At 47.2% G+C, this 25,398-nt stretch overlaps 1 protein-coding gene and 3 non-coding genes across 4 annotated transcripts; all 4 read right to left on the bottom strand.

Moving 5' to 3' along the window:
* Positions 1-5,149: 5,149 nt before the first annotated feature.
* On the bottom strand, positions 5,150-7,480 carry LOC142563986 (uncharacterized). Its single transcript, XM_075674751.1, has 2 exons — positions 7,334-7,480; positions 5,150-6,071 (listed from the first exon to the last, which is right to left on the bottom strand). Exons 1-2 carry the CDS (start codon positions 7,416-7,418, stop codon positions 5,341-5,343), a joined length of 816 nt encoding a protein of 271 aa, XP_075530866.1. The 5' UTR covers positions 7,419-7,480; the 3' UTR covers positions 5,150-5,340.
* A 1,624-nt stretch (positions 7,481-9,104) lies between these two features.
* TRNAA-AGC (transfer RNA alanine (anticodon AGC)) lies at positions 9,105-9,177 on the bottom strand. Its single transcript has one exon. It is a non-coding gene; the product is annotated as a tRNA-Ala (tRNA).
* A 2,543-nt stretch (positions 9,178-11,720) lies between these two features.
* TRNAA-AGC (transfer RNA alanine (anticodon AGC)) lies at positions 11,721-11,793 on the bottom strand. Its single transcript has one exon. It is a non-coding gene; the product is annotated as a tRNA-Ala (tRNA).
* Positions 11,794-16,951: 5,158 nt separating this feature from the next.
* TRNAY-GUA (transfer RNA tyrosine (anticodon GUA)) lies at positions 16,952-17,044 on the bottom strand. Its single transcript has 2 exons — positions 17,008-17,044; positions 16,952-16,987 (listed from the first exon to the last, which is right to left on the bottom strand). It is a non-coding gene; the product is annotated as a tRNA-Tyr (tRNA).
* Between the last annotated feature and the right edge of the window lie 8,354 nt (positions 17,045-25,398).

Here is a 25,398-nt window from a genome sequence, read left to right as displayed (position 1 = left end):
GACAACGTCACACTTTACTCCACCCTGGAGAACTTGCACCTCATCAAACTGCGGGCAACGGCCGTAAAACTACGTCGGAGCTTCCCTCAATAACCGTGCGGCCACAATAGGCATGGCCGACCTACTCACATCAATTATCCCTCCACCGAACAAGGGAACACTGGAAGCCGCAGTACTACCCCCTGCACTTTTCAACATCGCCAGGATGAAACTTTACCCGCCGTGGTTGCTCAGTGGCTATGGTGTTGGGCTGCTGAGCACGAGGTCGCGGGATCGAATCCCGGCCACGGCGGCCGCATTTCGATGGGGGCGAAATGCGAAAACACCCGTGTGCTTAGATTTAGGTGCACGTTAAAGAACCCCAGGTGGTCAAAATTTCCGGAGTCCTCCACTACGGCGTGCCTCATAATCAGAAAGTGGTTTTGGCACGTAAAACCCCCAAAAAAAAAAAAAAAAAAAAAAAAGGATGAAACTTTCTCAACGACTACGAACCGTTCCCGACATTCTGCATGCTCTTATGCTGATGCCACAGCAATCCGTACGACGGGTGGATCCTTGCGAGCAGCAAAATCCTCCTGGTCATGCCGTCAACAAGACTTTGCTACGCAACCGGCGGCGGACTTTAATGCGCATCTGAGAAGTCGGCGCTCCTCTTCCTGACTCGAAGGCCGAGAAGAAGAGTAGATCGGAAACATAGACATCCACATTGCATCAAGCAAGATGCCTCGAGTAAAGACTCAATTCTATAACTATATCAGTGCACCCGTTATTGGACCTATGCATTACATGGCCTGCCCAGGTCCTTTCTTTAAGCGAAGCTTTCTTTGCCCCTTCTCCCGTCTTCCCAGGCGCGACTACTGTGTTCTTGTGCAGGCGCACCACTGGTTTCCTGCGTTAGATTCACAGTGTTTTTTTGTTAATATGAACTAGAATATCTACTATTTCCATTGGTTCCCTGATTCATACCGCTCTCTTCCTGTCTGTTAACGTTACACCTAAAATTCTTCGTTCCATCGTTTTTTCACGGTCCTTATCTTCTTATCGAGCTTCTTGGTTTATCTTGACGTTTATGCCTCATATGTTAGCACCGGTAAAACGCAGCGATATTACAGTTTACCTTTCAACGACAGTGGCAAGCTGGCAATCATGATTAGGTAATGCCTGCCGTATGCCCTCCAACGCATCGCTGTTCTCCTGTGAATTACCTTGCCGTCATGTTAGATCTATTTGTTTTAAACAAGTTACTCTCCAAAGCTCGAGATCGCGAGGTAGATCCCCGCCGCGGCAGCCTACATTTCAATGGGGGCAAAATGCGAAAACGCTCGTGTAGTTAGATTTAGGCGCACGTGAAAAAGGCCCAGGTGGAGAAAATAATTCAGAAGTCGTGCAATGCACTATGCCTCGTAAGTAGATCGTGTTTGTCCCTCGTAAAACACCCTGAGAATTGGTTTTCGAGTGTAAACGTTGTAACACGTTGGGATTGCAAGATCATTCCATATGCTTCCAATGTGCAGTTCAGTTTCACATGTGATGCTTCTGTCTTTTCTCTATTAAGATAATTCAAAGTTACAGTGATGTCTCACTCCGTGAACGCGGGTCACGCGCAAACGTATGAACGCCGCGAACATCCAAAGCGGGCACCGCGGGGTCGAATCCCGAATGGACAGGGCGGGAACGCGATCGCAACATTGATTTCGACGGTGCGACACCCTAATGCAGAAATGAGCATCATTTTCCACATTAAGCCACTACTACTGCGACGCCTGCTGTGCCGCAAGGAAAGCGCAAATTGCTACACGTGCAAAGAGGAGACGCTACGAAGATGAAGCGAGTGCCGCGGCGTCGAAGCTCAAACGGAAAGGGCGCGATCGCGGCCATTCTCTTCTCCACCTCCAGGCGTCTCCCTCCTCCAGCGCTCGCCCCACGGGCTTACTGCTTCGCGCGCTCCTTACTTTTGCGTGGCCGGCAACGAGGAGGCGGATACCTACGCCGAAGCTGCCCACCATGATGTAGTCCCGGTTACCAGAGTGGTAGCGGCTTCGGACTACACGAGGCATAGGCTACGGCGCCTGCTCACCTCCATTCACCCGGACCCCTGAGTAGCTAGTGGCAGCGCCTCCAAGCCGCTTTCAATGAGGGGCCTCTCCAGATGAGACCGTTCCACGCTCCTGCGTTTGCGGACTGGCTGCACCCGGACTGCGGCCCGGCTCTACGCGAAGGGCCGCGCCACGTCACCTGCCTGCAAGAGATGCGGCTACTCCGAGACTCCGGAGCACCTTCTCTGTACTTGCCCATCCTTGGCGAAGGAAGGCTCCGTAGTGATGAACATTTATGGTCGCCACGGCTTTCCAGCGGCCACAGAGACTCACCTGCTGTTCCCACTGGGTCCCCGGCTCCCTGCGCTGCGAAGCCTGCTGGAGTTTATAAATTCCACTGCAATAGACACCCTATAAGCGTCCGCTACAACTCTGGCCACATTACTGAGGACTGATACCTGTCGCACATAGCGGAGTCTATTAGGCCACATCATCCCTCTTTCTTTATCACCTTTCACTTCCCACTCCTTCTCCCCTGACGACGCTTCGACGTGCTCCCTCCCAGGTTGCAGAATCAAGCGTCTTTCCTTTCTGTAGGTCACCATCATCATCATCATGACCTGACTTTGGCCGAGGCCCTAGGCCTTGCCGACCGCCTGTAACTACGTCGCTATTCGCTGCTGATGCCCTCTCAGTATCACTACCACTTTCATTTCCTTCCCCCCCCCTATGCAGCGTGGTTGAGGTGTCCTCTACTGAGACACAGTTATCGCTCTGCACTATACCCCACTTTCACCTGCCTCCTTTAAGAACCTCCTTTAAACATAATCTCGTCTATTTTACAGAAAGGGCACCTACGCTTGCGTGTGAAAAATTCGGAAATTCTCAGTCATTTCTTTCGGAGCGGAAGTCAGACGGCCGATCTCAAGAGTCATTAGAATTCAAAGTACAATTTAAAGTACAATCTAATAATAATACAAGTTTCGAAAGATGTGCCGAAATAGTTACGGTGAGTTGAGGCATGCAACCATTACCCGTGCACGCCATCCATGCTCAACATTCCACATACAGCTGCCGCTTTAAAGACAAAGAGGCCTGCAAACTTGCGCTGCCTAGCGACATGAACAAACGAACTGAAAGCACTTATGGTTTTGAGCGTCGCATAAAACATCCAAGGCTCACAAGAGCGTGCGTGCCAAAAAAAATCGCACTTCCGCCCTAGAGGCAAAGCACCAATTGCGATAGCATATTACTAGATAGCTGTACGAAGTAAGGATATTACCTTTATCGACCGTATAAACATATAAACATTCGCTTACTAACTAAATTAACAATGATAGAATGTGTAAGCGTCATTCAACGAGTACTTAGAAACAGACACATAGAGACAGCGCTGTCTTTGTATGTCTGCTTCCTTCTACTTCATTGTTCAGTCGCGTTTACACATTCTGTTATGGAATAAAACTAAACCCGTCAACGTGTTTTAACTAAATTAACCAGCACGTTGTCACGTGCGCACAGGTAAATATGAGCACATCTCGCTCGATGACAACGGAAACTGTGAAAACGCTGGAGTTAGGAATCGCGGCAGCAGCCGCAAAGCCATTGACCTCCGTGCATCTGTCGCTTCAACGCGAACGAAACGTCGAAAGCAAAGCGCATAATAAGCTACCGGCACTACGCGCACTCTGTAAACATCGCAGATCGCTTTGAAGATGAGGCCAGCGCGGGCTCACTTTCGCCACGTGGCAGATCGCTTTCAAGACACACGAGCGCCGGTAACGGGTCCCTACAGCATCTACGAAAGACGTCTACAACGGCGTCCATGATTCGTGTGGCCAACACCGCAGTAGACGCCGCGGTTTTCTCCACTCAGTACAAAGCGGCGGGCGACGAAGACATCGGGGCACCCCAGCCGCCGCCGCCGCAGGAGGAGGCCCCTTCTCCCTCGCCTGACCACCCTGCCTCGCCAACACCACCTAGACAAGTTGACCTCGCGCGCTACAGGAGAGGAAACTCATCTGGGTGGCGTTCCTCGCTCGCGCACTCAAGATAGAACCGCGTTCGCTGGCTCACCCTCACACGCTTTCACTCATACGGAACCTCACGATGACGGCGGAAATGCGCCTGGAGTGTCCATATAATTAATATCGCAATAGAAATAGACAACACAGGTGTAAGCACTGGCCGGGTATCGAACCCAGTACATCTCGCCTCCTCAGAGAGCGCTAGAGTTGCACCCCCGACAAGTGCAATTTTCGTAAGAAGACTCCTCCAAATCCGCGCTGCTCCTGGCGTGAAACGAGCGCGAATGAAGAAAAGCATAGTAGTAAACGGCTCTCGCGGGAATCCCGAGTTGCACTGTATTGAAATTTTATCGAGTGACAGACTTTTCAGCACAATTACGGGCCTGTCATCGGCCTCTTTCAAAAGAAGCGCGTCAATTCTCGGAGCACGAATTTTCAGCGATATACATTAGAATGGTAGACACTGTGCAACCTAGGACCTAACGGGACTCAGACTGTGTATCCTCGCAGTTCTCACTCCGTTTATGCGCCGTTTTGGTTAGTACTGAAGTTTTTGGTTCCAAATCAATATCTAACTGCTGCCAAGCATGCAATAATTACCCGTTGAGGTTGCTATCATTGTCAGTCAGTATACTAGAAAGCGAGCTATTACCACACACAAGGCTTGTTCTAGGTCCAAGAACTCGGACGCCGATAACTAAGCATTTGCTTTGCATGATTTTATTTATCGGAATGCTCAGTAAGTAATGATCTGCATATAGTGCCTTCGGTTGGCATGCAGGAACACCTTAATGTGAAGCCATGATATAAGGGGCGGTCATGACTGCCGCAGTTATGGAACCTTCGCAACAGGTCCCTCTCATGGTTTCCGTTTTCCATCAACACATCCCTGCTTCGGAAGTGCCTGGTGTGGCGGAAACATTTGTATTGACTCGAAGGTTTCCTTTGCACCGCCTGAGACTTGCCTATTCCATTAAAAAGGACCAACAAAAGAATATTCGACGGTGCATTTGAACTGTCATTCTCCCAGAGACTTCATTCTCCAGGAAAATATGCCACATACACCACAATTAAAGGTACGAGTACACGTGTGCAGCAATGCGTCTGCCGTCTGAGAAAGCTCGGGGGCTTTTGTATCGCTAGAGAGATAGTTTCCTTACATCATCAACTTCAATTTTGCAAGTACACAATCATATTGATAGAGAACACCAAAAGATAAAAGGACATCTATGCTGCTGATAGTGAAGTATGCGGGCGATATGCGTTCGTAATATATGTCAAGTGTTCGGCGAGCCGTAGTAACCGGGGCCCTGCTGCTTGTGCTTCGAGTATTCGTTCGTGATCCAGGCCGTGGTCGAGCCGAAACGCCTGAACATGTTAGTGGCTCCGGGCCTGTTTCGAGTGCCCGGTGATGAATAGGCGCCGCGGGGAGGAATGAAAAGTCCCTCGCCGTGCGACACTTCGTTCACAAACTGTCCCTCAGAGTGTCTGCACCCGCGCGCCGCCTGGTAGCGGCGGGGTGGCGGAGCAACGGCGGAACTGAGTCGGTCGTGCCTGTCTTCCCGGCCAAGCGGCGAGGGCCACCCAGAGCGCCGGGGGCTCACGTGACCAGGCCTGTCGTAAAGCGGGACCGACCCGCCGGAAGCGCCACTGTCGGCGGCTTCGTAGATCCCGTGGACGTCACGTGGTACGTTGTCGCGGATCCGTGCGCTATGCAAGGTCCTGCGGTAGTCCTCCGGTGACGAGGTCCACGCTGGCACTTTGTAACGGGGAGCATTCTCGATTTCGCCCTGGGCGCTTCGACGGTTTGGCCTCCCGCATAGGTTCGCCGGTGTTTTAGCCGGTGTCGACGTGACAGGAGCCAAGGCTCCTGTTTTTCGGGTTTTGCGCTGAGCCGATGGGTTTTGGGAGCGCCAAGATGAGAGTTCGTCAGATGGCCTGTGAGCGGTGAGTGGAGACTTCTGCATCGTGCCATGGCTGCCGCCCACAGCGTTCAGCTTCATGAGACCTGGAACGTATTATAACGCACAAAAGAAAGTTATGCGGGTCGAACGCACACACTGCAACTAACGCTTTGAAACGAACCACTCGTAAAGCAGGTATTTCAATGCTACAGAACTGTTAATCCTCTGGAACACATATTGCACCATTGCAGGTAAAAATTTGCCTGGATAGAAAATCCCCAAAACGTCGCTGCTGCCACAACGCGACCCACGTGAGTGTGTACTACGCGGTCTCAAGGTCGGCCATCTTTCATTACACTATCTCTAGGATCATCCTGGTTTACAATCTCACTATCTTTAGTATCGGCCCGTAATTCTCGTGAGATGCAAGAGCAGCAGCTGCACCAAACCATGGGGCAAGAGGCATGTATAGTAAACATCGCTTTATTGTAGAAATTATGCGCTTGAACGCGATTATTTGTAGCTGTGAGGATATTTAAATATCGTTTGTTGTTTCAATGCCTTTCAAGGTTGTTTCAAAGCAAGCCATTCGTACAACTGTAAGGATATCGTACAGGCAGCTGGCTAGACAGGCTGTCCCACCTAACATGTGCAAAAATTTTGAAATATACAGGATCGGCTAACCAGGGAGAGAAAAGGTCCACGGAACCCGCAGTGGTATAATTCTCCAGCGAGAAAATTGTAGGTCTACTGAGTTTAAAGCTTTAAAGATATCCAGGCGTTCTGGTTGCGGTCAGTTGCAATTGTTTAAGTGATCACTAAATTCTTCTAAAGTGTTCCATGTCCTTTGCTTTTGATAAATTCAAACTGGTTTACAGACGGCATACTATTAGCTTCCACAAAGCTTGTCATTGCGGAATATAAATGTATTTAAAACCAAGGCTGCGGAATTTCTCCAGAGGACATCAACCTATATTCCCTTTCCTTCAGAACGGTATCCCCTGAATGTCCTGCACTGAGCATTGATACTAAAAAAAAAACTAATCCGCAACGCCATCAGCAATTACATTGCGGAGCATAAGCACGCTATTGGGTGTTCAAGTAAAGAACATGTTAAACTTATTCTTCTAGCGTGATTGACGGCACATCAAAATTACCGGTGATAACATCATACGTTTCAGTGATAACCCTGAAAACCAACATGCAAGTTGGTGTTGATCTTTCGTTGTTTATGGAGCATACACAAGAGAACGACACAAGAAACGACGTACACATCGTAATGTCATTTCCTACGACACGTGCAATTTGCCGCAACATCCGCTTGCTTGTTAGGCCTCGTAAACGCCCATTTGTTGCGAGAACTCACCGAAGGGCCTCGGCTGCGGGGTGTTCTTGCGTCTGTCGAGCCGCCTCGCATTCCGCGCAGTCCTGGCTAGGAGCTCCTTAAACATGGTCTCTTGATCACACGGCGCTGGATCCTTGGCCTTCGAGGAGGCCACGACGCGCTTCTCGAGCAAAGCAGACGACGCTGCTGCGTATTTATTTATTTATTTATTTATTTATTTATTTATTTGTAGGACACGATGCATTACCCAATGAAATGGTTGCCGAAACAGGCGCACCAAGTGTATCGCCCTATTTTCGTACACCCGGGGACTCCACAAGGCAGTTATCTTTTGACAGCTCCTTCCTTCATTCATGGAAGAAAGTGTGTCGCGTAACCCTTTTACATAAAACGCGTCGTAACGAACGTCCCAAACACCAATTCCTCTCTTACCCACCGAAGTCATCCCTTACTCTCGAGCTAAGTTGCTAATTACTCATTCAAATCAATAGTATCGGAGTAACGGAGTTGCTAGCAACTCTTGATCGGCGCAACTATAATAATTTATTGCGCTGCCATTAGCAGTTAACAATTCGCATTATTTTCTGTAGTGGAACATCTTCTGTATTTCGTGATTGCTCAATTGTACATTTATTAATCCTACGCTGAGCCTCGAACGAATAGCAGCGCCAGGTACACATCCCCCTTTGTCCTAAACCATTGGCTGATCTCCGTTCAGATTTGGCAATATTGTGCATGATGTCCAGTATAATGCAAAGCTTCCGGACGCCGCTTAGCCGTCTTGTGGACAATAAGTCAGAAGCTGGTGTCGTCTGAGGCGGCGCCATTTAAAAATTTTCGACGCCGCTGCAACGAAAAGGCTGTCCTCTCTATCACTGCATTGTCGTAGTTACGGCGAAAACATTGGGTTCACCGTAGCCATGACAGATGACGTAACTGTTCCGTTGCAGTGGAACGGACTTGTTTTAAGCGGGATTTGGAACGTTATTGGCGTAAGACGTTCAATATGTGAAAGTTATGAAATGGGGCTGGACTGGACACCTTCCTGCATGAAGAGAGAGACGTAGAGAAGCGGTAACAGCGAGGTTAGCTTGCTTACGTTGTGTTGGTTGCGTTGTGTTTTCTGAACTCTATCATTTCTTTTTAGGTCTTCCACCGCAGTTCAGCAGAACTTCATTTTGATACCTAATGTTTGGAGCACACCGCCTTGAGCGTCTGTAGCACACGTTTTAAAAAAGAATGTTTGGCTCAAGTGCACGTCTCTTGTAGGATGCATACGCACTTTATTAACAATCATTTTACTTTATGTGGTGCGCACAAACAGCTAAGTTGAAACAGTAAAGAATGACAGGCTACATTTACAATGCTTTTAGCTCATGGTGAAGCTTTCTTTAGTAGCTTTTGTCTTCCAAATTTCAATTACTTTAAGAATTTGCAAAGGTAATTTTTTTTTCGAAGCAAGTGCTCATCTAGCATAGAGTATCTTGCGCTAGAGCAAAAGCGTGGCCAGAGTTACATAGAAATTTAATTTTGCATGTATTATTGCAGTCTTGCCCTGTTCCATGTTTAATAACTCTTAAGCTTTACGAGAACATAATTCTTCAACTTCTGTGCAAAATTCGTAAAACTGTAGAACGACTGCTAATTCGTGAGCATTACGAAAAACATCCGCATATTTGGTAAGGATGGTCTACAGTTTTGCGTTACTCTCATCTTTCTATAAACAATCGTTCCCGTACAACAATTTCTACTAAAAAAAACATGCCTACTGAAAAAAAAAATATATAGCCAGTGGAGCTGCTGGGTATCGATCCCAGTACCTCTCGCATGCTAAGCGAGCGCTCTACCATCTGAGCTACACCCCCGACGAAGACCAGCTGAAACGGAACACCGTTTTACCCATGGGACATTCTACGCGAATCTGGGTCGAACGACGACGACCGAAGAGGCCGGCGGCAACCGGTCTTTTCCCGACAACCTCGCCTCACAATCTAACGAGCTTTCACTTGTGTATGTGCAGCGTAAAGGCGAGCGGAGGGTGTCTCTCGTTTATGTTAAATCGACGCACTCCCCTAGCTTCGCATTACTAACTGCAGAATTCGTCCGGTAATTCTATCGACATTGCCTTTGGACCGTCTGTATCACCTAGTTTTCCGCAATTAATGATATAGACGGCGACAGCCTATAAAAATGTCGTTGCATATGAGCGGCTCTCCAACCCACAGAGAATGCTTGTACAGCGGTGAACAAAAAAGATATATCGACATGGGATCCGACAGAGCACCCGTCCGGATCCCGAAACGCAATTTGGTTCGTAGTAAAAGCACAAGAACGACACTCGGGCAGTGGAAGTGAAGCACGCCTTAAGCGGAAGAATTAGATCGGAGCCTCCTGTCTAAGTGCGTGCGAAAGGACATTCTGCTTTCTGCGGTCCCTACTTCAATAGTCTGATTCCTACAGTCACTAGAATATAACTTTTCCTCTTAACTGAAGCACATTCCATTGAAATCGATCAAGGGGTTGGCGCATAAGAGCGTTTATGCGATTCACATGCGATTCAGTAGGCGGCATCGGAGTTGGCCGCGTATTCTTTCTGTATTTCTATATTTACTGCGTAGTGCTATCTCTGCGTTCCCCTTTAAGAGTGTTCCATGCTGTACATCTATTTTTCTGCGAACTTGAAGTTGGCTGGTCACCCGGGCCATACTTAAATTTGTATGCAGCATTTGTCTGAATTCCCTATTGGTTCTGAATACGTACACCCGGGAGCAAAACTACAGGGACCAGGGATCGCGCGATAAAACTAATTTTTTCCGCTGTCTGCGAATAGAAGTTGAAATTAAAGACTGCAGACCAAGCGTGGCATTACAATACTTCTAGTGTACTCGTCAGTTTCTGTTTATGCGTTTTAAGTACTAAGAAATTCTATATATTTAGGCGACACTGTGGTCCGTATACTTTTGCTCACGGGTGTACACCGGTCGAGTGATCCGTCCCTGCTCTCTTCCCTTTCCCCGGTGTCAAGCAACGGAATGTAGATGAATCGACGTCAAGTTGACTTCTCTGCAGTAATTATCAAAGTATTTTCACTTTCGGGAGGATTTATTGAAAAGGGCCGTTCCGTTTGCTTTTAGTTCTTTGCTGTTCAATGGCGCTCCGATATCGCTGTGCTTCCTTCTATCACTTGCGTGGCTTCAATTCGCAAAGCAAGTATTTTCATTATGTAAGTTTCAGTGAATAAATTACTGAGAAAGCTTCGACTGTGCAACTCGCTTAACACTAACTATGTCGTCTAACACTGACTAAGCGCACATATATTTTTTTTATATTCAGAACAATTACTTTTATTTCTAATGTTTCGAAGATGGTAATGGGCACAAATCGTGCGCTAAACAAGCTTAATTGCTTGACCTACAAATAATACTCGGTGAAAGGTAAGATATGAATCCACAAGACCATTCAAGGCAGAAGCGAGAACACATAGGCAACCCTTTATACTCGCCATCATCGCCGTACTGTCTCAACAAACACTGGTGCGACGCACGCAAACAATCTAGCGCTGGATATCCCTTTAATGAAACGGTGTAGCTCCACTGCACCGTGGTAAATAAGTCGCATAAACAGGTGATAAAGTGCCTCAGAAAGGCTGGCCTATGTTTCGATAGGTGGGCCTATCATTGACAAAGGCGGTCTTGTCATCCTCGGCCTTTTAGTTTTAACGGGTTAGTACACGGTAACGTCACGTGCGGTCGTTGTCGGCAGCGGTTGCCTGTAAAGAAAGGGACAGACGAAAAAAACAAGCGCTGTCACGTGTCGTTTCCAGACCTCGCCGCGGGGTGGACAGGTTTGGAAGACGAGGTGAAGAGATCGGGGGAGAGGGGAGGCGGCAGGAGGAAAGAAAAAAAGAAGGCCAGAGACAGCGCCCCGGTGAGGCTGTTGGCAGGAGGAGGGGAGAGGGAGGAGATGGGAAGTCTTCCGAGAGTATAGTTTCCACACAGCTCCAGAAAGAGAGTTTTTTCTGAACAGCGCACCGTGTTATCAGACTATCACAGACAGTGGTCCCCCAATGACCTTGAAGTACGAAACTCCAGCTTTATTTTTATTTTATTTTTCCACAATGTCAAGGCACTTGCCTGAATAGTCTAAGATCGTGGTTTGGATTCCTAGCCACGTCGGCCCCATCCTGATTCGGTTTAAATGCAAGAACACTCGTGTGCAGTCCTTAGGGGGTCATAGAAAGCTCAGTTATCAGAAATAATCAGGGCATCATACTACGTCGTCTTTCATCGCCAATCGTCATTTTCTGAGAAACAAACTCCGACATTTAACTTTCCTGTAGTCTGATGAAAACCCCCAAGCGTTAAATGCTTGTTTAAACAAACGGTTTCGCTCAAAAGGAAAAAAATTGTGGAGGTGCTGGGTATCGATCCCAGTACCTCTCGCATGCTAAGCGAGCGCTCTACCATCTGAGCTACACCCCCAACGGGTGGTGCAACAAGTAAGAAGGCTCCTTCCAATGCGCAACGCTTCTGACGTGAGTCGAGGGGGCATGGAGGAAAGCGAAGAGGCAACCGACCGGCTGTCGTGATGATCGGGCGTTGCGCAATCAGGAACATATTCTGTTGGAATAACACTTGTGGCCAACTGCAATCCCTATTTTGCATTGTGTGTGCATAGAGTGCTTGGGTGAGAAACTTACAGAGCTTACGGAACGTACAGTGCGTGACACAATAATAAAAAGAAAACAAAAGCAACAGAAAATAAATATCATGACTGTAAGGACAGGACCACAAAAAGAGCTGCAAAGACAGGCATAACCAATGATAGCAGCATTCCGGGCAAGTTGGTGATCCATTCGTGAAGTGTTATTGCGCATCAGTGTTCTTCTCTTGCGTCCGTGTTTGTTCTGTTGTGCAATAATACTTCTGTAGTAATCAATGATGCCACGACAACAATAATTAGCTACGTGAAAAGTCTCCCCCATGAAAAAAGGACTGATCATGCCTTATGTACTTAGTAATACAGTGAAGTATTACCAATTATGTATATGGGAATACTGAGAGCTGAGTGAATGCATGCGTTCAAACTTTACGTGAGATGCGTGCTCATTGTAAATGCACGTTTGCATGAAAGTACCTGGAGGCATTGGCTCGCAGGACTCCGTCTGGACCCCGCGGTGCGCAGAGTCTACGTGGACGTGGTCCTGCAAAAAAAGCGCGAAAAAATAATGCGCGTGGCATTCGCGAATAACAAGCGGGAGGCGCACGCTTGTCGTAGAGCGCTTCATTCTTCCTAAATACGTCGCTCTGGCCCCGTACATGGGACGAATCACAAAACACGCCCCCCCCCCCCTTCCCGGCTTTTACTGTGTAACTCCCATATTAAAGAGGCATGCAAAGAATTACAAAATGTCACTGGGGACGCATGCTCGCCGAATTAGTTATTATATCGTGTGGTTTGACCTCTTGTTAATATCAGATTGCCTTTAGCACGGCGTTACGACCATTGCTACACGATAAATATCCGTGTGGTCCAAAGTACAGCCCATATAGGCCTTGCGCCCTCATCAGAAATGACTCTTGAAGGTGGTGAAAAAAAAGAAGGCTATTTAACATAGCTGCCTGCAGCCTCCAATTAGTGTCATAGTAATGTCGTTCCTTATGCTGATACCCCTTGAACCAATAAACTTTATTAAGAAATATAGGCGGGAGGGTTATTTAACGAACCCTGGAGTGGTTCGCTGCGGGGAATGTCTAGTATGATACACTCCAGATGCCAATTATGACAAATTAAATTATGCAGTGCACGTTAGAGACGCAAATAATACACAAACTGAGCCAAAACTTGCAACAAACAAATTAAGTTATCGCGTTCACCGTCTCTCGCTGAGTTTAAACATGCGGTGGATTAGTGGCTTTGGGGCTGACTGGTTTCAGCATATTGCTACTCAGCGTAAGACGTGGGGTTCGATTCCCATCCTTGGTCGTTGCATCACAATGGCGCAAGTGCAATGATGCATGTACGCTAGCTTATTAGTCGTTGGGTTTACGTGGCCTACCGGGGGTACGAAAATTGTTTGAAAACTTTCGGCTCCGACGTCTATCGCATCCACTGTGTTGCTATGGGGATGTCAATTGAGTCCCATCATACCACACCTTTGTTGAGTCTTGAGTCCAGGTTTGGACGGAAGCCCCTACGCTCTGGATGAAACGGGGTAAAGGGGTAAACGCAGCGATACCAACTAGGATACGTAAAACGACAACTGCAACGATGTTTCAGTTGACACACCAAAGCCACGTGAGCACAAATGTGTCACAGCGAAGCTGTTGTTGGCTAGGGTTCCGTGAATTTTTCGTGTCGGCGTCAAAAAATCTGTGTGAGCGACTATCATCATCAGCAATGGCTCACGCCAGTGCTCCCGCGTTCGTCGAAGTGTTCTTCCAAAGGTGGCTCCGTTGCCACTCATGATGCCAGCATTTCCCATACTGCCCTTCCCTCTGCGAAGGCGCTGACGGCACTGGCTCACTGCCAGTCGGTGCGGCGATTTCCGTCTCAAATTCCTTGCCTCAGTGTATCGCGTAATGAAGACACGAATGTATGTAACGAATGCATAACACGAATGAACGCGGATGTGCAAAAATAAATGTGCGCGCGTGCCTTTCGTCACAATGACCACCGATCAAGACACTAAATGCGTTCGTATACCTTTGTTCAAAATTCTGTGTCCCCTCTTTTTCCTGTACTGCACCGCTCCGTTGACCTTCCAGCTTCACAGAGTGGACTGGCTCGGGACCTTTGTTTAGTTGTCCGACAGGCTCCACGCAAGAGTGGGAGCAGGGCACTTCCAGAATTCCTCTGGAATTCGTCAGACTCCTACATGCAAACTCCTACCCGAATCCGGCATCCCTTATTAGCATATATCCCGAGATCTATCGGAATTTTTCTTGCGGGGCCTGTCGTGAGGTTGCTACTTTGCCTCATATGCTCTGGGAGTGCGGGTCGCTGGGATCGAAGTTCACCAAGGAAGAGTGGGATGCGCTCCTGCGAAGTCCCGTCTTTGAGGACCAAATCCTTGCCGTCCAGCGCCCCCGCGATCGGGCCGGCAGACTAGAGACTAGATCTGTCGGTCCCGTCGTGGGATTAGCCGGGTGTGCGCTTTATCGCGTTTCGCTGGACCAAATCAAACTTTATTCACTCACTCACTCACTCGAAGCATTGCTACAAAGATATATACATATATATATATATATATATATATATATATATATATATATATATATATATATATATGTGTGTGTGTGTGTGTGTGTGTGTGTGTGTGTGTGTGTGTGTGTGTGTGCGTGTGTGTGTGTGTGTGTGTGTGTGTGTGTGTGTGTGTGTGTGTGTGTGTGTGTGTGTGTGTGTGTGTGTGTGTGTGTGTGTGTGTGTGTGTGTGTGTGTGTGTGTGTGTGTGTGTGTGTGTGTGTGTGTGTGTGTGCCAAGGTTGTGTTTGCAGCGATACTATAGCAACTATATATACGCCCACCGTAGTTAAGTTCAGCTTCCCTCTAAAATATGGCTCGTATACGGTTCAAGTGCGCTAGAAATGGGATAGAATTGTAAAATGGTACATAGTTACGTCTAGAAAGCAAAGGAAGCATCAGGCGACAGAAAATGGAAAATTACAGAGTTTAGAACATTATCAAGAAAATTACATTGAGACAAATGGAGATTCCGCAAATGTACTGTACTAACATTCATATGGCCACCGACAAAGCTCTCTGTTCTTAAGGAGCACTCAAATTTGGCGTGCCCTGATGTCAAATTCCGTAACGTGGCCGTTTTCAGCCAACCACAGCCGCCCCGTGAGCCAATCAGAGGTTACAAAATGGCAACGGCGACAATAGGGCCGTAGATAGTATACATTTCCAGAGAGGCGATTTATGGACGCTGTCCAATTGTCAGCCTATTGTCATAGTCCGCGATGGCGCCACTTTTGAGCCAATCAGCGATGCAGCAGCAATCATCTGGACTCATCGAAGCTGTCAAGATGGTGAATTCGACAGTACGGCGCAGTATTAAAACGTGCAAGCTGGCACTCCGGGCTATAGAATAGCATTCAATGTTAATCATCGCGTGACCTCCGAGACCACAGCGGCGCACACTATCAAGGTACAATCTTTGAGGCCACAATTATTGACACTCACGTCGGTCTGCGTGCCTACAGCTTGCCGCGAAGCAGCCGTCGTGGCCGCCAAAAGCGGCTGCTGCTCTTCTTGCAACGACGCCGTCTTTCGGGAACCCCTCGTCATCACAGCTGCAAAACAGGGTGAACACTATCAGGGTTGGACTAAAAAATGAGCTGGCGATGACACCGCGTAAATATTGACAGCTGCATGTAAATTTCTCAGCCACATATCGCGGTGCCACCGCCGCTGTTGCAGAGTTCCGGAAACCAAACGCAGTCAGGAAGTTACAGGGGGCATATTATTTCTGGTAAACTTTGGTATGATTGTTTTCGGGCGTTTTATTGTGGAATTCCTCGCAATATTCTTTGTAAACGTGTATACGTTTATAGTTTATACGTTAACGCTTATAACGTTAACGTTTTAATGTTAACTTTTCAACGTTCATAACGCTTATACGTTGTTTATACGTAAACGTGTAAACTTGTATACGAGTGCGGCATCCTAGGTGGGATGCGCGCCGTGGCGATCAATTTCGCATAGGAGCGGAACGAAAAACAAAAGATTTATGACATTAGCAAAGTAACCCTGGAGCGCAAAATTAATCCGGATCCCCGACAACGGCGTTCCTTGCAGCTCACTTGCAGTTTCTGCACGCGAACAATGAGAATTAATTATTGATCAATATGCAGAGTAGTATTGCAGTTGTGCATGGAGGAAAGAAACAAGATAGGGGAGGCCCTGACGTCACGTTTTTGGAAGCCAGAAATGCAACCAAGTTTGCCATCTCTCTTTGCGCCTCCGATCAGCTCGCTGGAGAAGACAGGCGCGAGCTTCGAACTTTCATTGCTGCGGGCCACCGGAATTGCGTGCAGCTCACGCGCGTCAGAACAAAGCCTGCGAAACTTTTGTAACAGTTTTTATGGAAGCAGCCGCGCTCATGTATTTTTCAGTGGCACGTTGAAGAGGACGACGAAGACCCGCGCCATCGTTGCTTGATTGTGTCTGTTGCCGGCTGACACATACACACACAGAGAGAGAGAGACCCAACACACAACTTTCAAGCTTACACACCACGCTCCAATATCAGCTTTTCTCGCGAACATAAGGCGCTGCGAGAAAGACACTGGCTGAAAAAAAAACTTGTCTCACTTTCCAGAGGCTTAGAGCAGCAACGAGAGTTTCAAGAGGGTGGTTGCCATGTCAACGTTGACGTTTGGGATAGCATTCCCAGTGCTCCCTTGCGAAAAACAGCGCGTGATTTCCGTCACGCTTTCTCCAACACGTCTCTGCTGGCCCGGGCCACTCCTACGCTTTCCTTCCTCTGTGCAGTTGCGTTATTTTTATTTCAGCAAAAAAAAAGAACAACACGAATTAACGGAAGAATTATTGAAATGTTAATAATAAGCAAACAACAACGTGGAAAAAAATATATATTCTCGAAACTTACGAAACAGCTAAAGAAAAAAAGTAGTCCGTCGAGCCGGATTCGAACCAGCGACCTATGGATGTCCGCATTCGGTGCAACCTCTACAGTCCACCGCTCTACCAACTGAGCTATCGACGGCACGAAACACGCTGCCCAACCGGTTGGTCTTGAAAGTGGCCACGCACCGCCTGACCTATGTTTTTTTTTTTTTTTAGTTACAATAAACCAAGGCGTTTCTCGTGCGCCTTATGCGGAGCCACTTCGGCTTTGCATTAGTTTCGTTCGTGGCAAAGAATGATCGCGCTTTGTCCGTGTCGTTGTTCGTTTCTTGTCGCTGCTATTGTCGCGTCATTTAACAGCACGCATGCACAGCTAGCTTATGTGTGAGGCGCGTTCTTGCCTCGTGTGCAATAAAAAAATTGACAATATGGGAACTGAATACAGCCTTAGATAATGCCCCACTGTAGATGACAGTCTTCTGCTTAGTACAATTAATGAAACAAATCTGTTCCTATTGGAAAAACCGTGAGACTCATGTACCCCGTCTCCATACGTCACGTATGGTCATACGAGATTCTGTACGAAAACCTGCATGATTCCATACAAATCAGTTATGACCACATAGTTTCATACCGTGGGGCCTATGGGTCTTTCTAAACCGGTTTAAGCCTAGGTATCGAAATGTCCAAGAATGTTCAAAGGCAGCGACTGGTTATAAGTAGATCAGCAGGGGCCTTAAAGCTTGAATGGCGCCCAAATTTCTTTTACCAGGCCTTATTGACTAACTACTTTGTATTTATACATAAATTTGTACGCCCTACAGCTAACCGCTCATTGTTATAATGCTGGAAATGACACGCTGCGCGAGTTCAGTGCCCTAAGGTAGTTACATTCCTGGCTGTCCGCATTGTACCAGTGTTTTCTCCATTTCTGCATTTGTTGGTTGCCCAGTAGTCACGGCTATTTGCTCGCACAGGCTACATTTTTAGCTTCCAGATTCCTACATAACGCTTATCTGTTCTAGCTTTTTTGTTTTCTTTTTTTACTGCAGCCATAATTTTCATGTAACCCTCAATAAAATGCATTCAGCCAGCTTACAGAAAACTTAATAAATCATCCATGCAAGCTATGTAGCTTGCCAGTGTACCGCCTTGGCATTATCGTTCTACCCATTTCTGTGAACTAGTACTTGCTTATGAACTCTTCGCAGCCATAACAGGCTGTTCGGAAGTCTGCGGATCAAAACAAAATGGACTTCCAGCACAAGTTATTTAACCAGTTTCATAACCGGCCACTGCAGCCGCATCCTTATGCAAGCGAAATTAAAAGCTTGACGTAAATACATTTAGGTGCACGTTACGGAAGCTCAAGTTGTCAAAGTTATCCGAGAGCAGCCCCATACGGCGTCCCACGTAAACCGCCGCATACCATTGAGGGACGCTACACTCCGTAAAAAATGTACTAGTGAACAGTTGCTGTACGTAGTCAGCTTATACAGACTTCATATTGCCAAAAGCACAAATCTATCAGGAAAGCACGACGGCTTTGAGGAACCCTATGAAAACAAAATGGACTTTCTAAATTTGGTTCTGTGTTTGATTCGGTGCACTTCATGAGGCCGTCGAGGCTTCTAAAATGAAGCGGAGTGAAACTTGCAGTTGGGATTCGAGCAAGGTCCATTTGCACAAACATCGGGTTTTGCGTCAACTTACGTCGGTCCGAAGCTCTGCTACGAGTTGGCGGAAGAGCCTTGGGCTGCAGTAAAGAGAAAGGGGCGTTTATGTATTTCTATATCATTCCAATCTTTACTCCGATCAACTGACCTAAACAGTAACTTCATTCCAAGGAAACTAAGCTCACTACGATGCTGAAGTATAAATGTGTCCACATATATGTCGCTACGTAATGTACATTAACGAATACAAAAAGCGTATAAGTATGGATATCGAAGATGGTTGCCGAGTCTGGATATTCGTCTTCTTTCTAACAGTTAACTCGAGTTTCAGAAAATGCCAACTAGGCTGACAACAAGTACTTCTGACTGGTATGCGGTATCTCCCTGCTTACCTGAAAGCAGCGTGAGAGCTTGTCCTCCATGATGATGGTCCTAACCATCCGTTTGGATGACCAGACTTGTGACACCCTGGTTTAAACAGCGACAACATGTTCACACCGAAAAGTCACAAATTTTTGGCGTGTGAGTAAGACCTCCAACCTTCGGCTAGAGCGATACCGTTTTGCGACAGTTCGGAAGTCTCTCAAGAAAGCGGCTTTCTTCTTCCTTTTTTTTATATTCCCTTGTTTCTCGACTTTTTATTTAAATCATGTTCAACCAGCGCTTCCTTTATTGTGCGAGGTCTGTAAGTTTGTAGCGGAACCGTAGCTACCGCTTAACAATAATATAATTCAAACGATCTTGATTTCAGTCATACGCTGTCGTGTCACGTCGCGTTAATGTTTAAGACGACATAGGAACGCCACGTGTGGCAGAGGACCGTGCTTAATGGAGATCAACTTTAATGAAAAATACGTGATAATTGAAGTTTACTTGACACCTAATTTACGCACACACTGCAGATAGTATCAGGAATACAGACAAAAAGCCTTGGATATTGGTTCGACTAATATACAAAACAACATGAACTGGGTTACTTCTTTTTTATTCAAACTGGTTTTCTAAAATAACGTGCAGGATGTAAAGTCGATCAGCCTGCCGGTTTTGGTGGATTGCCTGAATACGTGTAAATTACTTCCACAACAAATTGCAATATCCAGGCAACCAAATAAAAAAAATGCAGAACGAAAGTTTGGAAATTATATGCGTATATCCGTAGGCGGCCGAGCATGCTGTTTGTTCATGATAATTCAAAGCTTTAATATGCTACTCAATGGAATAGCATAAGCGATACCTGATTTTCAAGGCTTGTTCTCTGATGGCACTAGGAAAAACCGTTTCACACATTTGTTATGGTAAAATTATCGAAGACTATGTGTCACAATGTCTAGTCTGCAAAATGGCACTTACCATACAAATAGGACCAGCGCTGTCAGGGTCGTTATTCCAAAGAGGAAAGCATAGATCACCCAAGAAACTGAAAAATATGTCGGAGCAGTCCTAGTAAAACGCCACATCTTTTGTACCGAAACGAATGCTTAAATAAACAATAATGCTGGCTCTCCCGTAATCGAGAGTAGATGTAAGCATGAAATGGTAACCGGCAAAGATGATTGGGTGGAGATCATACTAGCAACAATCTTAAAATGGCTGTAGTGCATGTTGGCAACAGCACACCTGACCACACCACACCGCACCACACCGCACCACGCTATACTGTGCACAGGACCATAATGTAGCTGACCAGCTAGAAGAAGTAAACCGGCTGAAGGCCGCACGACAGGCAGCCAAAGACGCCAGTAAGACAGAGCGCACTGCCTAGCTAGAAGAGGAATGTATTGAATCTGGGGTTTTTAGGTGCCAAAGCCACAATTTGACTATGAGGCACGCCGTAGAGGGGAACTCCGAATTATTTTGACGACCAGGGGGTCTTCAACGTGCCTCCAGTGCACAAGCACAGGCGTTTTTTTTTTTCATTTCGCCTCCACCGAAATTTTGATCCCGCGACCTCGTTATTAGCAGCGCAACACCACAACCGCTAAGCCACCGCGGCGGGTAAAAGCGCCTGAAGGCTGCGTGGCGCCATCTCACGAGGTGACACAAAAACCGTGCCGTGTAACTCACGGACCGCACGCCTTCAGCGCTCAGCGCCAAAAGGTTACATTGAAGTGTATGGTGCCCTGTCTCTGCGTTTTGAACGCTGCTATTTAGTATGACAAATAAACCTTCGGCGTGTTAGAAGTTGCAGCTTGAGTGATATTGTGAACAAACGTTAGGAAAAACTCGGACGCAATTTTTTTTGTAACTTGCTTGGGCAGTAACTAGCGTATGTAATGTGGTCCTGTGCAAAGGGTTCGGGGCCAGAGACCACATTCACATTTTTTTTTAAGTTTTGACTTGTTACCCGGGTGATCTCGTTTTGTTCTCGCAACTTGCCCGGATGTTCTCGTGGCTGCACGACTAGCCGCTCGAGGCACTCTGCATTTGTTCGCGGGCTTTTTTCACTCTCAGAAAAATACTTTTACGAAGGACGTATTGAGAAACAGAAGCCTGTGTCGGGAGTTTTTCATGCTGCTCTGCAATTTTATCATTGACACTTTTAATCTACGATATTTGAGAAGTTGATTATTTAGACTAAATATGGGATTAGGCAGAATTCAAAAGGCAATCTGAGTATCTCCAAGCGACGGCAAACAACATCACGTTAGTTCTGTCCAGGTACGTGGCATTTGCGTATCTTTAAATCTCGGTGCATGACAGCTGGCACACCCTGTACATGCAGGCTAGTTATGAACGTTATGCACCTTCCTCGCTAGGTGCTCAATACCGTAGGAGGCCCTGTATGACGCCCTACTAGTATGCACTCACTCTGCAACAATGCCCGGATCTAAACTAACGCTAATCAGCGCGCAAAACGGATTTCTGCACCTTCGCAATCATTGGGCGAGGTGCTTCCCTGCCTATAGGTGGACTTGCCCGGTGGACACCAAAGGCAGAAGGGGGAGCCGTGCTGCTCGGTGTAGGAGCCGAAGTCGCAGGGGATGCAGTTGCGGAACTGGCCGCCAGGGCTGAAGGACCCGGGCCGGCAGACGTCTGCGAGACATGGCAATGCTAGAGTGATCGGTTCCTCTTCCTGTTAGCGCATCGCGTACTCGTCGATTGTCTGTTTTTAAAGCTTGCGGGCCTTGATGCTTCTCTTTAAAAAAAAAAAGAAAATGGTCATTTGGGGCACGTTCTCGCTTTCTACAGACATTGACTGGGGTTTTGCGTAAGCGGGACGCAAGTGGGCAACTGAGGACACACACAGCGGCTACTTGCGCTTTGTTCCGTCCTCCCCGTTTCCGCAATGCCCCCAGATAAAGCCACACGACGGTCTGTTCCAGACCTTCACATTTTCGACATATCTTTACGCTTGGACGGTGACATGCTTACACGCCCGCACGAAGGACGTTTTTGGTGCCTTTCGGAAAACCTCATAGGGGGAAATTCACCCGTAGCCTACGCTAACCGCCCCGTCGTAGCTACAAGTACCGCTCTGGGACATGATGACAAATCTATCGTCTTCTCGCAATTAGCAAAGGACCAGCGTATGTGTTCCACTACACGAGCCTCAAGGATAGCTGCGATTAAACACGTTACACAAACTTGGACGGCTCGTCAAGGGTTCCAGCCTCCCGGAGCATTGCCGATTCCTTTTCCAGTTTCTGTGACTTTCGCTCCGATCCTGTGACGACATGCGAGTTTACTCACAGCAACGCCGGTCGCTGACGACATATCCCACGCGACATCCGGTTCCGTTCTTGTCGCTCTCGAACACTGGAAGACAGAACGAAAACCTTTTCTGATCACTCATTTTTAGATACATTTGTGCACACCTAAAGCACAAAGTATGGGATACAGGTGAATGCACCGAGAAGTCTCAAACTAAACCTCGTAAGTGTTATGCGTGGTCTCGACATGACACTTAAATGCACTTTCATTTGTGCTGTTGGTATTAAAGGGCATTAAGTCTGATATCACCATCCACTCATCTAGTGCGAATGCTCACAATCCTATACAGATCGGAACTCTCCCGTACATTTCTAACTTCACTGTTAAAGACAACTGTTAAAAATTCTCGACAACGATAACATCGGTCATTAAGTTTATGAGGCACATGATGTTTACACATGTATGTTTGTGTTCACGGGCATGCGTGTGCGTTTATGTGCGTGTGTTATTACTTGTGGGTAAGCTTGCACGTCCGTGGTCTATTTGCGTGTGCGCGCTATTTGGACATGCATGTTTGTGCGTGCGTGTGCGAACCACACATGCTTGGGACGTTCGAATGTACTCTCGCACAATAAAGAAATTCAGGTGGTATTTGTTACGGTAATGCAATGCGCACTATCCCCGACACCCACCCTGGATCTCATGACGAACTTTGATGAACACCTCGCGGCGTGGCAGCCGGACATAGCCCGAGCACTCGTAGTGACCGCTCAGCACGGCCGTGACCTTGGGAAACCGGAGGCGACCCGTGCTGCTTGACGAGAGAGGACACGGCTATGATTACGGCTTTTTCACTCAGGATTTTCTGCACCTCGTATCTGCCAACCGCCTCTTGTTTGTACTTTGAGTTGCTTCGACGCTTTAATAAATTAAAATGGAAAAATGTATATCTCTATAAATACATCTCTGCACTTTATTCCTCCATCTGTTTTATCTATCATCTGTCCGCTCATCGGCCAATCTACCACAGACCACGTGCCTCACCTGTCTGACAGCAGCGCCTGGCTGAGCCATGCCGTGCCGCCAGCCTGGTCACTCCAGTGAGCCCGTCTAACCATTACGCCTTCCTTGGCCGCGCAAGGCATCACCAGAGAGTCGTGCAGTCTAACGCGGTGCACCTGGAGTCTCTTGGCGACCAGTATGGTGCTTCTACCGCAGCGAAAAGCGGATAACACCAGGAGAAGCAAGAGGCTGGAGGCCCGGAGCATCACTTCAACTTCTTCTTTATCTTCGCCCCTAATTTTTTACACGAAGCGTACAACAAAAAGATAGCAAAAAGCGTCCTTTAAATGCATGCCTCCCTGTTTGATGCAGGTACTACAGCAATGGATTAGAGCACTATTTGTCGAATATTCAATTTATAAAGTCATGTGGGACATTCGCCTTTAGTTTGACTTACCTAAGCATCTCGCGCCTAATGTCCTTAGTGCCAGGACACAGCCACAAAACAAGGCGACTGCCCGCTGTCGACACGGGTACCGTGCGCTTAGGACACGTTTTAGAGCAGTCATTTCGAGATACCCAGGTGTAGGTTACAACTGGTGTCAGTGCCGAAGACTACGAAGACAATTTTCCTCCGCCCGGGAAAGGTCGGAGCGAAGAAAGCAGACACCAGGGGGAGGAAGACGCACGACACATTACTGACATATCAACTTAACATTGTAAGACATGTTTAACATAACAATTTTCAAGCGAGAGTTGCTAGGCTTGCTTGGAAAAACGGGACCAGTCAAATACGACCGCAAGCAGCTCGCCACCGAGGTTATTGCAGCGGTTCCTCTTGCTCTAAGAGATTAGCAGCGAGATGAATTAGTCGCACAAAGTACTCTTCGCACCCGCTCATCACATACATGTTTGTTAGCCTGCTTTCGCGCAAAGTTGTCCCATAGCCTTGCCATCATTTCTCCTTTGGTGGAGTGAAAGACTTTCCACACGTGCGATAGCAAGGCCTTGTCCGGTTCAAGCGCACTGATTGCTGAAGAAACTGGTGTTAGCAGGTCCAAACAAATGCGCATGCTTTTTTTTCTAGCTAAACTTTGTCCGAGACTGCTTGTGTATATTTGTTGACCCCAAGATCTCCCATGAATACTGCCTCTTGGAGTACTTCTTGGTTGTTGAGGAGGCTTTGTTGCATCTTGTCTTGCTGGGCAAGCTAAGCGTTGATAAATTTTCCTCGCCATATGCAATGCAGCAAGAAACAAGGGGAGTGTACTTCACGTACTTGAACAACTGTTTTGACCTATCCTAAATCTATCCCAATTTTTCGTCACATGGGCTCAAAAAACAGAAGTTTGAGCCGATGCGCTTGCGTACTCCATGGAATCGCTAAGTGCGCAAATTTTTTCACAAGCAATCTGGCAAGATGCTTGTATTTTACTTGATCTTCCCTTAATAACGCAAACTACTTTGTGCGCTTCCATGGATTTAATGACATTCAAGGTCTCGCTGTTTATGTAGGTCGCAGTGTGTAGATGCGTGCCTGTGTCCACTGACGTCTAGAAAAGAGTTTGTCGTTTAGCTACCACCATGTTCACTATTGACACTGTTGGAATGGCTTTCCTCCAGTGAGAAAACACTCCAAGGCGCGTCTCGTTTGTCAGAGTCTCCTCCACCTTAAATATTACTGGCTTCTATTGCGCGTCAAGCAACCTGACACTGAAAACGTACCGGCTGAGTGCTATGAGCGAAGGCCGAAGCATCTTGAAATCATCAAGCCAGTGCTCATATTCTGGTAAACAAGGTCGGCGCACTTCTGTGTATACGGTGCCCTGTCCAAGGCTTTATCAATGTTCTGTTGTGCTTCAGGCGTGATGCTGTCGCACAAACCGCGACATTTTGAGGACATTTAATGCGCTTGCATTACGACTGTCAACATTGAAAAAAAAGTATGGGTTTGTGTGTGCGCGCTCCCGTGCGTGTGTGGGAAGCAGGCCACGTGGCAGATGTACAGAGGGGATGGGAGAGCTTAGAAGATCGCTATATATATATAATACCACGAGAATTCCACATTGACACCAAGCACTACATAGGGGAAATTACATCTGCTAACTAAATGGAGCAAAGAAATGATAAACTATTGGAAATGAAAGCGGATGAAAAAACAACA

This window comes from Dermacentor variabilis, chromosome 11 (assembly GCF_050947875.1).
Source record: "Dermacentor variabilis isolate Ectoservices chromosome 11, ASM5094787v1, whole genome shotgun sequence".
Taxonomy (NCBI): domain Eukaryota; kingdom Metazoa; phylum Arthropoda; class Arachnida; order Ixodida; family Ixodidae; genus Dermacentor; species Dermacentor variabilis.
Note: the sequence above shows the minus strand (reverse complement) of the source record. Positions and strands in the feature narration are given on the sequence as shown.

Excerpts from the sequence above, each read along its gene's own strand:
- LOC142563986 (XM_075674751.1), bottom strand. The coding sequence starts at position 7,418 with ATGTTTAAGGAGCTCCTAGCCAGGACTGCGCGGAATGCGAGGCGGCTC. Across the intron at positions 6,072-7,333 it reads CCCGCAGCCGAGGCCCTTCG|GTCTCATGAAGCTGAACGCT; the intron begins GTGAGTTCTCGC and ends AATACGTTCCAG.